At 54.0% G+C, this 15,840-nt stretch overlaps 1 protein-coding gene across 3 annotated transcripts; it reads right to left on the bottom strand.

The window, feature by feature from the left end:
* Positions 1-289: 289 nt before the first annotated feature.
* GLUL (glutamate-ammonia ligase) lies at positions 290-15,816 on the bottom strand. Of its 3 annotated transcripts, XM_017815798.1 has the most exons (10): positions 15,704-15,816; positions 15,078-15,201; positions 11,500-11,587; positions 10,919-11,137; positions 5,729-5,919; positions 4,365-4,526; positions 3,950-4,096; positions 3,411-3,538; positions 3,037-3,236; positions 290-2,013 (listed from the first exon to the last, which is right to left on the bottom strand). In XM_017815798.1, exons 4-10 carry the CDS (start codon positions 11,050-11,052, stop codon positions 1,695-1,697), a joined length of 1,281 nt encoding a protein of 426 aa, XP_017671287.1. In that variant the 5' UTR covers positions 11,053-11,137; positions 11,500-11,587; positions 15,078-15,201; positions 15,704-15,816; the 3' UTR covers positions 290-1,694. The 3 variants fall into 3 exon arrangements, with proteins under 3 accessions (XP_017671287.1, XP_017671289.1, XP_017671288.1); XM_017815800.1 differs by lacking the exons at positions 10,919-11,137; positions 11,500-11,587; positions 15,078-15,201; positions 15,704-15,816 and adding an exon at positions 8,493-8,605; XM_017815799.1 differs by lacking the exons at positions 10,919-11,137; positions 11,500-11,587; positions 15,078-15,201; positions 15,704-15,816 and adding an exon at positions 7,058-7,103.
* Positions 15,817-15,840: the final 24 nt, after the last annotated feature.

Below are 15,840 nucleotides of genomic sequence, written 5' to 3'. Positions count from 1 at the left end.
AGGAGGCTGGGGAGATGCACAAACACCTGTAGTGACCCCATAACTCTCTATGGACACTCAGAAACCCAGGTCTTTTCCCTTCCCAAAGGAACCCCACTCAAGTCACATCTGGACCATCACTTGCTGGAGAACCAATCACCACCGACAAACCCCCATTTTCTTGAGAGCACAGATGTCTCCCCAAAAAACACCCCAACAATGAAAAGCCCCATCCATACACTATGAGAGTCAAACTCCCTTCAAATGGTGAAGGCAATACACATACAAAAAGAAGCTGCAGAAGTCGGAGTTAAGGTTTTGTTCTTTTTTTCTTTTTTTATTATTAAAAAACCAGAACTATTCGGAAGAAGTCCAAATGCAACGGAATATAACTGGCACCATCTAATATACCCAAGTGTAAAATCCCGGAACGTTTAAACCCTCCCAGAATGAGCTGGGGGTGCCAGGGCTGACTGGGAGGGACAAGTGGCCTCTCCTTTCTCCCAGCCCCCATCACGGCTGGATAGCAGGCAGCCCGAGAGCCAGGACACAACAGTGGCATCAACGGTCTCTGTAAAACCAGTCAGTTTGAGAAACTAAGAACATTATGAAAAAAAAAAAAAAATCCTAAAACTTCTTTTCTTTTTTTTTTTTTTCCTTTATCAAAAGCCCTGCTTTAGTGACATGCTAGCCCTGCTGGAAAGGTAACACACCCACAGCTCCATCCGGAAGGCGGGGAAGTTGACCGGTCAACTCCTAGTTCAGGACACCTTCCTCCTGTTGAGCCACACACTTGTTAGTGCATTGTGGCCTCTTGAGTTACAGTGATGCTTCTGCAGGCAACTGGCTCTGGGAGCCGCCTCCTGCAAGCTCCACTCCACACTGGAACAAATCTCATCCAAGTCTCCTCCACCAAGCCCTCCAAGCTCACCCTCGATCCCACCTGGAGGCTCTCTGACAGCATCCGGCAAGAGCTCTGCCTGCTCCAGCTGGATGAGGCATTGGAACATCATCTCTTTTAAGAAAAAAACACTTTCATATATAATTTTTTTTTGCTGTTTTTATATTTAAATAGAAAAGTACTACTTCACTCTGTGTTATGAGCCAGAGACCAGTTGACTTCCAGTGACAGAACCAGGAGTTCTCCTCAACACTCCTATGCTGAGCTCAATGCCAGAAGATTCCCAGAAACCTCAAAGTGGCCAGAGGATGATGACCTCCTCATCATCTCCCCATACAGGCAGGAGCACACGGGGCTCCATCACAGCTCCCATCTTCCCTTCTCTGCAGAAGGGCACCAACCTTAGAGAACCATTAGTCTGGAGAGAGCCAGCAGCGGGGCTGACACCCCAAATCTCACTCTCAGGGAAGTCAGCTGTATTTTTAAGCTCTCCACTCTTCCTACTGGCTTTCTGCGTTTGCAGTCTGTCCCTGGAAGCCACTGGATCCCATCAGATGTACACATGAATTAGACAAAAAAATAAAACAGTGGTTAAAAGTTCTCTAACATCCTCTCCTCCTCCTCTCGCCTTCTGAGGAGTCAACGACAAACAGACATCGATAAAACTAAATTTGCCCTCCTCCCCCACATCAAGACAACAAGAGTTACTGAAACACAGAACATGTTATCTTGTACCCTTGGGATTACATCTAGAAGGGAAGTTTAGGGGTGCAGAAAGAGCGGGGGGAAGGCGGTGTCTGTGGGCGCAGTCTGCTTAGTTCTTGTACTCAAAAGGCTCATCCCCGGTTTCGTTGAGGAGACACGTGCGGATGAGGGCCTCTGTCACAGCGTAGGGATCGCAGTTGGCCGAGGGCCGGCGGTCCTCGAAGTAGCCCATCTTGTCGTGGCCCACTTTCCTGGGGATGCGGATGCTGGCGCCGCGGTTGGCCACGCCAGCGGAGAACTCGTTGATGTTGGATGTCTCGTGGAAACCCGTCAGGCGCCTGGCATTGTCCAGCCCCCCCTTGGGGTCATAGGCACGGATGTGGTACTGGTGGCGCTTGCTCAGCTTCTCGATGGCCTCTTCGATGTGCCTGTGGAGGGAGGGAGGGAGGGAGGGAGAAGGGAATGCGCAGTGAGTGTCTGAGGGACAGGACGAGCTGAGCCACTCCGGGCTGTTGTGTCGAAGCGACACGAGATTCACTGCTGTCCCCAAGCCACTTCATGATGATGCCTTATGCCCCATAACCCCCTTTGCTGATCATCCCAACACAGGGCTTCTCTCCACTCCTACTGCTGACCCAGGCTGCTTCTTGGAAAAGGATCCTCGTGGCCAAATCCCACAGGATCCCTTGGGAGTGCTGTCTGTGAGACACCACCAGTTCAACTCACAGCCAAACCTCCCAGACACGCTGCCACTGGGGAACCTGCTCTCAGAGGGGGGATTTCTCAATACTGAAGTTTCTATTTGTGAAGCTCACACAGGCACGAGTTGGCTCATTATCTCTGGGCATCACCAAAATTAAGGCAAGAAAACAGGGCTGCTAGGAGGAATCCCTCCACAGAGCTCCACTGCAACCCAGTGCCATAGGGCCTCTGACTGCACTCAGCACACCAATCCCATACAAGAACTCAGGGTTTACATTTCCAAGATCTTCATCTTTAAGAAAACATGGCATCTGTTTCCACAGCCTTGCCTAGACAGAAGCAAATGGTCTTTCTCTTACAGTAATAAAAAAAAATAAATTATTAAAATGTAATAATTAAAAAAAGGCCGAGTTTCTTTGTTTCCAGCATTGGCAGATGAAGAGCCAGACAGGCTTTTAGGAACAGTTGCATCCTGGCCACTTGTGCTTGTCAGCACTGACGGAGCTGTACTGCTGGCTGAACTGCCCACCCAGCACCAAGATGAGAGTGTGGCGTTATACAAAATATGTATTAAAAAAAAACCAAAACACAAAAACCAACCAAGCAAAAAAAAAAAAAAAAAATCATCTGGAAGAAAAGCTTAAGCGTTAACATCCAACACCAGAGCAACATCTCCTGTGTCGGCAAAAGTTTTGCAAAATCTTGCTGCCCAGTACACAGATGCTGCTGGCCCATCTCAGAACACTTACTTGAGACCTCCTTCTTCCCTCATGCTCTTGGTGCTGAAGTTGGTGTGACAGCCAGCACCGTTCCAGTTCCCAGGGATGGGTTTGGGATCGAAGGACACGACGACACCGAAGTCTTCACACACCCGGTGCAGGATGAAGCGTGCGATCCAGAGGTGATCCCCCATCTCAATCCCTTCGCATGGTCCCACCTGGAACTCCCACTGCAAGGAGGAGGAGTCACAGGCTCAGTGGTGCGACTATCTCACCATGAGGCACCTCCCACTCCCTGATCCGTGACACAACTACACAACTCAGTGCAGGCAGCCACAGTTTCCTGCTGCCTGGGATTTTTCCGTACTGCTATCTCGTTCCGTGAGGCATCTGAAATGATTTACCTGGGCTGGCATCACTTCTGCGTTGGTTCCTCCAATTTTCACGCCAGCATAAAGGCACGCTCGGTAGTGGGCCTCCACAATGTCTCTGCCATAGGCTTTGTCTGCCCCTACGCCGCAGTAGTACGGACCTGCAACAGCACAGGTGAACATCAGCTTCCACAAGGAAATCGCTTAAACTCAGTGAAGACCGAGCACGCACAGCAAAGAACTCTCCAAAGGCTTGGGGTGTGTGGAAAAGCCCCAAAATCTGTTTTTCGTGGAAGAACTAGCAGAGTAGAACACTGACGGAGAGCAAGTCCCCCACAGGTTTAAGTCCCCTGCAGACTAACAAACCAAGCAGCAAATTTGGATGTGGCCAATCCCCACCTCAGCCTTTCTGTAATGATCTTAACCTCGTGGTTAATTTTTGCCAACATGCCACTTGCTATTGTCCACCACTGGTTCTAGAAACACCTCCAATCTTTCAGCTGAAGCTGTGTCACAGGGATTACAGTTCAAATGCTCCTGATCTGGTCCAGCGCAGACTCCCGAAAGGTTACCTTGGGGTCCAGGGAAGCCGTTGGAAGGCCAGCCAAATGGATGTCCGTCTGTCCCAAGGAGAGTGTACTCTTGCTCCATGCCAAACCAGGGGTGCTGGTTGGACACCATGTCCATAATCTTCCTGCAGGTGTGTCGGAGATTTGAGTCTAGAACGGAAAAGCGACACAAGGCTTAGTAGCACCTCCACCTCCATTCCCCATTCCCACTTCATTTACAGTTTGAGTCCCAGCAGAAGTAGTGAAGAATCCCAGCCCTTTCTCCACTACCAGCACTTTGTTTGCCCTTTACTGTCAGGGCACAGATTATTTTTGTGTCATGGGTGATGATAAGGGCACAGACAGCATTTGGACAGGTCTTCCTTTCCCCTCCCCAGAAATACCACCTCCACCAGGAGAAGGGAGAACGTCCATTCACCTGCACACTGGCGGTTGTATTTGAAGACCTCACAGAGAACTAGTTTATTGGGATCCTTGCGAAACGGGTCCCGAAACATGGCAGCAGGTCGCAGGTACATGTCGCTGTTGGAGCCTTCAGACTGGTAGGTACTGGAGCCATCGAAATTCCACTCAGGCAGATCTGGAGTGGAGAGAGGAACAAGCCACACTGACCCAGGGTCCCTGGACACCAGAGGATGAGCTCCCTGCCGCCTTCCAGTAAGATAGAGGTGAAGATGCTTATAGAGAACAGGCCTACAATGGGTTTAATCCCAGCTCAGCTGATTCTGTTCCAAATGGAGGAAGCAAAAAAAAAAAAAAAAAAAACAAAATAAGCAAAAACAGAAGAGTACAACTCCTCAGCCACCCTGGGAAATAACAAGTTGCTGGGCTGCTGGCCAAGCCTGAGTGAACTGAGCAGCACTGAGGACATTTCCCATGTCACAACAACCAAAGGGATGAGCAGAGCACCCAGTCTCCTCAGCTGGGCAAGCTGGGGGATGGCAGAGCATGAGACATCTTCAAGCTATGGGAATGAGGGGAGCCATGGAATACACTTATCCATGTTACATGGCCTGAAGAAGGTGGGAAAACAAATCACATATGGGTGGAATCTCAGGGGGGGAGTATGGCCAGCATGGCCCCTCGCCCACCCCTCTGGGCTGTTCACTGCCCTCCAGGTCAAAGCACAGCGGGAGAAGCAGTGAACTCCACCCGGGCAATATTATCTCCTCCATGTCCCAGGGGAAAAGCAGGAGGATGGGAAACACAATGATTTCAAAGGAGTTGTGCCAACCACTCCCTTACAGGGAAAAGGGTAAAGGAGAGGGGAAAAAAAAATAGAAAAAGAAAAAAGATAATTCTGCTCAGTCACACACAGTATTTTCATTTCATAACTGTCTCCAGCCAGCACCATGGCAACCTGGGGAAAATCCTAATGCTATTATTGTGTAAGCTGGGACTGTTTGTTCTGAGGGACACAAGCTCTTAATTACACCGGATAGCTCCATTCTTTCCCCTCCACTTTCTTCTGCCAAACTACTTCCGGCCAAAACGAGTACTCGGGAGTCAATGGGCCACCGAGCCCCTGCCAACAGCCCCCAGCCCTTGCCAAAAGCCCCATCCACAGCACCAAGGATGGGCTCCCAGCCCCCAGGCATCCAACTGAAACTCCGCATCTGGAGAGCTGGGAACATTCCCCTGGGGTATCTGGGCAAAGAGGTAACCAGAAGGGGGTGAGGAGGAATGTCTTCCCTAAAAACTATCCTTCTGCCACAGAAAGAGAGAAATGGCATCCTTTCTCCACCTGGCGAGGGGCTGCGAGTCCTGCACCTGCCCTCTCACCTTCAAGGCTCTTGGGCTCGTGGTCCAGCGTGCGGGTTTTGCAGCGGAGGTGCTCCCCTGTCCCGTCGATCCAGATGTACATGGCTTGGACCTTCTCCCCCTGCGGCAGCTTCATGTACATGTGCTTGATGGCTTTGCTCAGGTGGGAGCTCGCCGAGGTGGCCATGGCTGCAGTCCTGACGAGGGGGTTCCTGCAGGGAGGAATCAAAACCAACCCTAACTGTGAGCCCTTCCTGCGCTCCCACATTTTTCACCCCCCTCAACCAGGGAGGAGCACTAGACAGCTTGGCCACAGGGCTGGCTGCCATCGCCAGCGGTTGCATGTCATTCCTCAGGGAGAACACACAGCAGCTCAGGCAGATGCCGGCAGCCAGGAAAACCCTGCTCCAGGAGCAGCGATCCCTTCAAAGAGTCCCATTAATACCCAAACTCCTGCCAATAAACTAGGTCTCATCCACTGTGCAACAGACTTCCAAAGTGCTCCTCAGCCCTGAGTGAACTTTTCACCTCCACACTCATCACTGCTCCTGAGCAATGCTAACACAAGGAAAGCTTAGCTGAGGCTTTCTTACTAAACCTGCTTCATCGAGGAGGGCTGGGACACCCCAGCTGCCTTCTCAGCCTAGCTGAGGTTATCCAAACCTGGTCCCAGGGCAGGAGAAAAAGCAACAGGCAGTACAAGCAAGCCCTGAGCACCCCAGGCAGTGATGGGGAGGCCTGAGGGGCTCTGGTCTCAGTTGGTGGGAGCTGCAGCATCCCCACAGCTCGGCACATCCTGGAGCCTGCCAGCCAGCCCACTCGTGTCAGACCCACAGCAGTCGGGCTCCACGCGTGTTTTCAGGAGCTTGGAAATGCTGAGTTTGGAAATGTGGAGCGACTTGGGAAGTCGCTCCAACATCCTGTTCCCCTGAAGGGGGGCTCGGACTGAGCCCTCCCCAGCCGACCCGCTCCCCGCGGCAGCTCCCACTGCCCCATTCCCTTGCCAGAAGCATCACCCACGCGCGCGTCTCCTGGCAGGGAGGGATGTCCCCACGTTTCTTCAGCGATCAGCTGAAGAGCCTCGTGGACGGGGAAAGAAGAAAAAAAAAAAAAAACCCCAAAAAGAACAGTTGGCCTTTTCAATGTTGTACAGAAAACTCGAGCTGCCACTTCCTCCCCCCACCACCTCACCCCCCCCGCCCCCTTCCCCCAAAGGAGGCATTATCCCTTGGAACGTCTGGCCGCTGGGGAGCCCCGGGGCTGCCCCCCCCCGCCCTCGTGTCCCCGGGGGGCTGCGGCGGGTGGCGGCCAGCGGGACCCCCTCCCTCGCTCCCTCCCCCGGGCCGGTACCTGGGCTCGGCGGCGGTGCGGGCGGGCGCGGGGCTCCCACGCTCGGCTCCCGGGGCCGCGCCCGCCGCCCCTTTATGGCGGAGCAGCGCCGGCCCCGCCGCACGGATTGGGCAGCAGGGCGGGACGGGGGGGACACAGGAGGGGGGACCGGGACACCACCCCGCCTCCCTCCTCCTCCTCCTCCTTCTCCGGCGGCACCGCGGCCCGGCTTCCCCCAGGGAAGAGGGGGGAGGACCCCCGCGTCGCCCCGCACCCCGTGGAGGCGGGGGGTGGGTGCGCAAAGCAGAGGGAAGAGGGGGCAGAATGAAGGGGGAGGGGGGGCGTGGGGGTGGTTTAAGACCTTTTAGCCGTCCAGAAAAACAACCCCTGGTCCCTGGGCAGGCGGGAGCGGAGCCAGGGTTTCCGCAGGGTTTACATTAGCGGCTGCCTTGGCATAACTCGCAGGGATGGAAACCGGCCGCCCTGGGTAAACGGGGGGGAGAGAAGGAGGGACCGGAGCCCCACCGAGCCCTGGGCACAGGCTCTGGCTCGGTGACCACGTCTGGGAGAGGGAAAACAGCCTCAATGCCCCGCGCTTTTCCTCCTGGAGCAGGTAACAGATTCCAGCACCTGGATTGCAGACCCTCACTCCAAAGCACAAGGACCAGTCACTGTCACTCGAGGGAGGAGAAGTCCCCCAGGCCCACCACAGGAGCACCCACTTAGCACCCAGCAAACTGCAGGCACTGCCCAGTATTTTTCCACCCCGACAGCTCGCTTGTTGTCCCATCTCCTGTCCAGCCCTCTGCACCTCCCTACCCGGATCCAAGGGGCAGGAGAGCAACGCCAGCACGAGCAGACGGAGCTGCCACCCGTGTGCACCCTCTGCGCGCACACGCAGGTCCCAGGCCGAGCACACGCCACCCACACGCCTGCCCCGGGGCGACAGGCTCCTGGGCTGCCCCATGCCAGCCTCGGGGACATGGCACCAAATTGCTATTCCTCAAGAAGCTGGAGCCTCCTGACCATCAACAGCCACCCTGCCGCAGACACAGGCACAGTACATCCACAATCCAGAGGGAAAATGGCCAGGGAGAGCCGGATCCTCAGGGGGGAGGAGGTAGAAGTGCTGGCTAAAATGGAGCCTTGATTTGTTGCCCATCTCGAGAGCCAGATCCCCACCCTGCCTCCAGGGACAACCCGGCTCATTCCTCACCACCACCTCGCAGCAGCCACCAGTGTGTGGTAATCCCCTGAGGCTGTCCAGAACAGAGGTGAAATTAAGGTGCTTTTCTCCTCCTGGAATTGCTTGGGCAAGACAGAGCCACCAACCATTGCAACAGCCACTGCCTCCCCTCAGCACCCCAGAAACTGCCTCCTCTCAGCACCTCAGTTCCTGCACCCTGTGCATAGAGAAATTTTTTTAATACATAAACAAACGCAGTGTTCTACCCACCGAAATGAGCTCAGGATCTGACGTTCTGCCCAAGTTCAGCTGTGGTCACCCAAATGTAACAGCTCAGCTGAAGCAAAAGGAAGTAGATAGGAGCTGCTGCCGAGGCCCAAAATAGCTCCCATAATGGGGAGCTGTCAAGCCATGGGAAACGTAAAGCAGCGTCCAGCCCTCTTCCCTAGGTTTGCAGAGTGTTTCTTTAATCGGGACACTGAGAGCTGATAGCTTCCAAATTCTTGGAAATATGTTTGCTACCTGCTAATTTCCCTGTAACTTTGTCCGCCAGAGCTGGCTGCAAACAAGCCCGAGTGTCTACAGGTGGAAGTTCCTTCAGAGTGGGGTCACCCCCTGCCGCCCAAACCTCGGGGCTGGGCAGCTCCAAACAGCCCCGAAGGGAAGCGGGGAGCAAAGGCAGCTTGCAAAGTAAACATCTCCTCTCCATCCAATAAATCCATGCCGAGCAGCAAACCCCGGCCCGGGAGAGACCCCCAAGGTGGGCAAGGGTGTGGTGGCTGGGGTGGGAGGATGCAGCTCCCGGCCCCGGCGGGCTTGGGGTGGCTGGCTCATGCCCAAGCCCCTGGGCTCGCCCTGCACAACATGTTTACGAGCCAGCGGAGAAGCGGCAGCCGCGGGCTCAGCGCCCTCTCCCGGGAAGCCGACGGGGCGGGGGAGGGAGGGGGGAGCGTTCCCGGGCCGCCTCGCAGGGCTCACCCAGCTTGTTTACCGCCAGCCTTCCTTCCCCTCCTCCCCTTCCAGCCCGTGTGTTTTTTTTGGGAAAGCCGGCTCAGGCTGTGCCTTCGCCCAGCTGCGTGCTCCAGTGACCCTCATTGCCGCTGACAAAAAACTCCTCGGGGAGCTGGGGAAGGCACGATGCCAACAGGTGACACGTCCCACGAGTGGATTTAAATCCGCCTTCAAAGGGCCCCGCTCCACAGGCATAGCCAGAGACAATGTCCTGCTCCAGGGGCGAGTCCCAACTGGCACATGTTTTTCTTTCTTCCTCCTATTAATTCACGGGAACACCTTTATTCTCCTGCCCCAGCACTTCCCGCCGGCGTGGTTTATATCCTGAGAGAAGTGCCAAGGTTGGAGAGCGGTTGGTGAGCTGCTGGGAGGGCCAGGCAGGCTGGACTTTGCAGCCTCCTGCCTCCAAGGCAGCTGTGCAAACCCTCAGGACCAGGACCCTGCACTATGTGGGATAGGTTTGGGGACCTCCCAGGTAGCATAAGACATGCCTGCTCTTTTCCAACTCCAGCCAGCAGCCAAGCAGTAAAGGATCATGTCTTCCCTCTCCACTGTGCATTGGTGGGGCTGCTGTGATCCATCCCTTGTCCACATGTCCCACTCTATCCCTATCCTCACGTCCTCCCCAGCTGCCCTGAACAATTTGCTCTTAGCAAACAGGCCTGGTTGCAGGGACCTCCTGAAAGTGCAGCCTCATAAATTTGGGAATGCCTTAAAATGCAGAAGTGTCACACCATAGGAAGGAAAAACAGAGGGGGGTGATAATTCAAGGGTTAAAAAGGTAGGACATGAAACATCCCTGTGGCTCTGGCCCTGGGGCAGGTGGCTGATGGCTTTGTTCCTGGAGTGCTGGGACTCTTTCCCAGCAGCTTGGGGCCATCTCCATGGGTGGCCCCTCCCCACAGATCCTGGGATCTCAACCCCAACAGGTTGTAGACCCAGACTCCTAAGCCCAGGTACCCATTTGTCTTTCACCAGCACTAAAAAAAAAATTTCTCAAATAGAAAGGAATGCCTTTTTTTTTTTCTCTTTAAACAGAGATGTCACACAGGGACAGGAATTGTGATGTGACAGCCCATTTTGTTGTGATGGTTGGATCCCAGGAGGAGGCCTGATGCACCCAAAATGCCCCAGCTTCCCACAATGGCACAGCTGTGAGGGATGAGCAGAATAGTTTGGATTTGAAGGGACCTAAAGGTAATCTAGTCCACCCCCCTGCAATGAGCAGAGACATCTTCAGTATCACTCCTCTCCCCATGCCAACTGCTGAGACATTCTCAAATTCAGCTATACCACTTCCAGACCCATCCAGGGAGGTGTTCTGGGGTGTGAGGCCTTGCATAAAGAACTGAAATGCATCCAAGTGAGACCAGACGTTGGCTGGGTGGCCTGATCCTGCATCATCTCCATCTCTGCCCACCACTGGGCACAGCTGCCTCTGGTTGGACCCACGACAATGTGCCCACCACCATCACTGGGCCCTGGGCTCTGGAGGGGCTCACAGCTGGGGGAGTTGGAGATGCAGCCCCTTTTACCCACGACTAGCAACACAAGGGCTGGAAAAATAAACTTGACACCTGAGCAAGCACCTAATTCAGAAGTTGCCCAGCTCAGAGTGGCCCAGCAGTCACTGACTGAGGACAGGGAGCTCACCAGGGGGGAACGAGTGCACTGGGGGGACTGACCTTGTGCAAGCAGCAGTGGCCGACCGGTCTCCCCCGGAGCGCTGCAGGAGGCTGACGAAACCCCCCAAGGCAGGGGGGCTGTAGCTGCTGGCCCTGTGCGTGAGCAAACATTGCACACTCCGCAGCAGGCCCATGCTCCCTTTGAAGATGCTGCCAGGGTCAAGGGGAGCCACGGGCTGGTGACCAGAGGGATTTCAGCGGCAGAGGAGATCACCTGGGCTGCACAGAAGGGCAGTTTGAGAAAGCAGATTAATAAAACGTGCAGAGGCACATGCCAAGGCAAAAAAAAAAAAGCTCCCTCCCCCATGCAGCTCGCCTGCACCTGTGACGCTCGTAGGTTCCTGGGGACAGAACACCTGGGAAAGCCTTGCTTAACCCCCCCCCAGATGCTCACACCTCCCTCTGCACCCCCTTCTCAGCCACCTGGGTGCCAGTCCCCGTGCCCACTGCCCACCTTGCCACGCCTCACAGGAATCCAGGGCATTGCTTCATTCCCCAGCACCCCCCTTCCTCAAGGAGGGGGGCACTGCTGCCGCCCGCTCCGGGACAAGCCGGCAGCAATCCCGGCAGGCAGCACCTACCTGCCACCGGCTCTGCTCCTCAGACCTTGTGCAGGGGCTGAGCGTCTTCTGCAAGCACGTGCTCACCCTCAACAGCGACCAGGAGAAGCTGGAAGATGAGAACGTCAGGGGCAGGCGGGATTTGAGACCTAGAAATTGCTTGGCTCGGTTCGTTCTGTACAAGGGTGGAGAATATCCCAGGGAGCGCTCAGCACATGCCTTTCCCCGCAGTTGGAAATTGGTCACAGTGTGCATAGGCAGAGTTGTTTTTGTTGTTTGGGTTTTTTTTTTCCTTTTTTTTTTTTTCATTAGCACTGTTCACACTGTTAAATGCACTCCCAGCTAGGTTGGGGCTGAGTTAGCTGTGGCTGGCAGATTAATTTCAGCCTAATACACCTTGCAGCTCCATAAGTGAGAGTACAGAAATCCTCAAGGCGCTACCTAAGTGGATTAAACGGTGAATCCAGGCCTGACATTGTAAATTATAAAAGGTAACAGCAAAGCGCCGTTGTCCATATCCCTCTCTCGTGGCTGAATTAGGTCCCTCTCCTGCCACAACACATGCTTAACCCAGGCTGGTGAAGTCAGCAGCCCCAGATGCTTGTATAAGGTTACACCAGTGATTTTGCTTCAGCTGGAGAAGAGGCAAGTGAAGGCAGAGCTTGCTGCAGGGGCTGCCAGGTGTAAGGGACAGAGTCCAGCCTTTATGTTCAATCCCAAGCAAGGAAACCACAGACAAACGGCAACAGGCTCAAAAACACTTGTAATTAATGTAAGGAAATACCAATGATGTCCTTGCTGAGCAAACAGGTTTTATGCACCCAGGAGACCAAGAATGAAAATCATGTATATAAAAAAATAATCACAGTATGTTCAAGAAAGCAGTTAATATTTAAAGCTGAGTTGGCAGACCTGAGACCTTGGGCAACTCCAGTTTTAAGGTGCTGTGGGCCTTAAAGGGTCACACCCATTGGTGGCAATCTTTGAGGTGTCCTAAACTATTTATACAAGAACAGGATGGGGCTGTACAGGGGCAAAAAAAAATCCCAAATCTCCCTCCAAAATCTCACTCTGGGGATATAGTACTTATGCTAGAGGAAGAGCAGGTTTGTGCACTCAGGCTGGAGTTTCCCAGATTACCAGGGCTCTAGGCCATCACCTAATGCCAAGGTGTTCAGGGTTGGGTACTGACCACAGCTGGCAGGGAAACAGCTCCCACCCTCCCTGTGGCACCAGAAGGGACAGGCTGGGCTGCTGGGGGAGGCTGTGAGTGGCCAATGACTGCGGGTGGTGATGCTGACCCCCCGGTCAGGCAGCCTTGGACTTTGCCACCACAGGAAGCTGTGACAGCTGATGTTGGGCAAGGATAAAAAACCCAGCCCCATCCCCTCTGCTGCCCCAGGAACGTGAGCCTCTGCCACTGGCGGCCTTAGGTCTGCCAAGGGTGGGCTGCTTACCACACCAGGACAGAGGACATGGATAATTCGGGTTTGGGCAGAGCTCCTGATGTCCTTGGTGTTGCAACCCTGCCCTTATCTTTGTATGGAGTCCGACCACTCTGTGCTCCTCTCCAAGCCCCTTTCTAAATCTGGGCTGTGCTCATGTGTCCACCTATTTTTTTTTAAGCCTCTTTTTGCCCTTTTTTGGTTTTTTTTTCTAAATAGCCACACAGCTCGCGTGAGCTCCTTTTGCGAGGAGATGAACAGGGCAGATGTGCCCGCGCACGCCCTGAGCAAATCCCAGGAAGCCACAGCCAGGCTGAACAGAGCTACATACATCCTGCCAGATCTCTTGGGGTCTCCTCTTGGGGAGAAATCCCATGGAAATGGCCTTGCACCCTCCCACAGTAACCATGTTGGCCTGTTTTTGTTCACAATCCTTGGTCCTTTCCTGGCAGAAGCCATCACAGTCCCACTGAGGTCAGTCCAGAGCCAGATGAGCACCCAAGGAGCTACACCAGCCTCTGAGGATCTCACTGGCCAACTGGTCAGTTGCCAAGTGGAAAATATATTTTTTTTAATTGTTTCAACCTTTCCCTGAGGACTTACGAGTTTTTCATGTGTGAGGCAGCCACCACTCCAGCTCCTCCCTAACCTCTCCTCTTATCTCTCGGGCTTAACAGCACAAATCCTTTTGAATTCATGATCAGAGCTACTCCTTCCCATAGCTCTGCCTGGCACCACTAGGACAAGCAGATGTTTTGTGGCCCATGGCTGCTCCCTCCCCATATCAGTTTGGTTTTTGGCATAGTGACCAGCCAATGTGCCCAGGCTGTGACCAAAGGAAAGTGAGTGTGCATCCCAAGGGGCTGTGCTTGGCCCCATCCCAGAGCCACCCCCACAGCTGGCACAGAACAGGCACTGCCAAGCCATCCTGCAGCAGAGCACAAGTCCACACACCCCAAAAAGAAAGCATCACCCAAAGGGCAACATCTCCTCATTGTCACCAGGATGACGTGCATCCCAGGAGCACCACAGGGACAAGCACAACCACCCACTGCTGTTCAACGCAACAGTTTCAACCGTGGAGTGACAAGACAAGGGGGAATGGCTTCAAACACCGAAGGGTTAGATTAGATCTGAGGAAGAAATTCTTCAGTCTGAGGGTTGTGAGGCACTGGAACAGTTTGCCCAGAGAAGCTGTGGCTGCCCCATCCCTGGAAGTGTTCAAGGCCAGGCTGGGTGGGTGAAACGAGATGATCTTTACAGATCCTTCCAACCCAAATCATTCTATGATTCTGTGAACTAATGCAGCGTGACAGGACGTGACCCTCCCAGGGCACATGTGTGTGCATGGGCAGTTCAGGTGTGATCTCTGACACGCTTTCACAAATCTCTGTTGTGTCCCTCCTGGCTTGTTACAGTACCAGTTGTCCTCCTCACACAGGGCAGCCCAGCCATGCACAAGGAAACGAGGTCCCCTGCTTGGGGTGACAGAGTGTGCCGGTGCCAGGGGCCCAGGACTGTCCCCCTGGAGTGCCCAGCACCAGCCCCACAATTAATTTGGAGTTGTCCCTGTACTAACTGCCACTGTGGAGTCACAAGCCCGATGCTGAGAAGCAGAGCCCTGTTCCTGCTGCGAACAGCTCCACATTCCTGATTTGACAGCGCCACCTCGTGAGGTGGCCCCGCTCCTGGGGACACTGTGGGACACTGTCCGGCCCCAGCGCTGCCTGTGCCCACCGCAGGTACCCTCCTCTGCACAGAGGCGATTCCAGGGATGCTGCACACCCTTACGTGCATGGAGGTGACAGTAACAGGGACTGCAGCCACAGCGACAGAATGGGACATGATGCTCAACATAACACAACTGTGTTTTGTCAGTGGCCAGAGCAAGAAAGCTCAGGACGTTCTAGGGATGTAATGTTGGCAGAGTCTATCCCACAGTGCAGGAGAGGCCACAAAAACTCTGCTCCACACACTCCACAGGAACAGAACCCTTCCCACTCCCACTGACAGTGCAGAGCCACAGACCAACAGACTTCTGCTACAGGGCACATCAGAGACCCCAGGCACGACAATGCCCAAAACCTGGAGGGCAGTGGCAGCCCTGCCAGGCCTGACACCATGGCATTACAGACAGCAAGATCAAATACACACCTGGGGAGCAGATTCCTCCTCCTGGAAGGGAAACTGGTCACTGCTGCTCTAAGAGGAGTTCCTTCTTTCTTTCTTTCCCTTCTTCCCGCTGGAGGATCTCCAAGGTTGGGCCTCAGTCCCAGACCTGATGAAGCAAGACAACTTGGTCTGTCCAGGGCAGGCATAGTGGAGTCTCCTATGAAATTTCATCATGACCTAAGCAGATGTGCTGACAGCAACCACACACAGCACCAAGGTGCTGACAGGGACCTGGTTTGAAGGCAAGAAGTTTGCCCAAGCAGAGAGAGGGAAAAGGTTTCATTTCAGGACTGCCCAGGTGTGTTTTCAGGGCTGGCCATTAAAAAAGTGACATTTCAAAGAATCACAGAATGGATAAACACAGAAATCACAGAAGGGACCACCAGAAGTCTTCTCGTCCAACCTCTCTGCTCAAACAGGATCCTCTAGAGCACAGTACTCAGGATTGAGTCTAGATGGTTCTTGAATATCTCCAGATATTGAGGGAGATATTGAGGGAGACTCCCTAACCTCTCTGGACAACCTGTTCCAGCGCTCAGTCACCATCACAGTAAAGAAGGTTTTCCTAACATTCAGGTGGGACTTCCTCTGTTCCAATTTTTACTCACCCTACTGCTCAGCACCACTGAGAAGAGCCTGGCTCCATCCTCTTGACATCCTTCAGGCACATACAGGCATTGATAAGATCCTCACTCAGTCTTTTCCTCACCAGGCTAAGCAGGCCTGGGAGCACAACCAAGAGGGA

The sequence above is a fragment of the Lepidothrix coronata genome, unplaced genomic scaffold, assembly GCF_001604755.1.
Source record: "Lepidothrix coronata isolate B3197 unplaced genomic scaffold, Lepidothrix_coronata-1.0 Scaffold52, whole genome shotgun sequence".
Lineage (NCBI taxonomy): Eukaryota > Metazoa > Chordata > Aves > Passeriformes > Pipridae > Lepidothrix > Lepidothrix coronata.
Note: the sequence above shows the minus strand (reverse complement) of the source record. Positions and strands in the feature narration are given on the sequence as shown.

Excerpts from the sequence above, each read along its gene's own strand:
- GLUL (XM_017815798.1), bottom strand. The coding sequence starts at position 11,052 with ATGGGCCTGCTGCGGAGTGTGCAATGTTTGCTCACGCACAGGGCCAGC. Across the intron at positions 5,920-10,918 it reads GCCACTGCTGCTTGCACAAG|GAACCCCCTCGTCAGGACTG; the intron begins GTCAGTCCCCCC and ends TCCTCCCTGCAG. Across the intron at positions 4,527-5,728 it reads CGAGCCCAAGAGCCTTGAAG|ATCTGCCTGAGTGGAATTTC; the intron begins GTGAGAGGGCAG and ends TCTCCACTCCAG.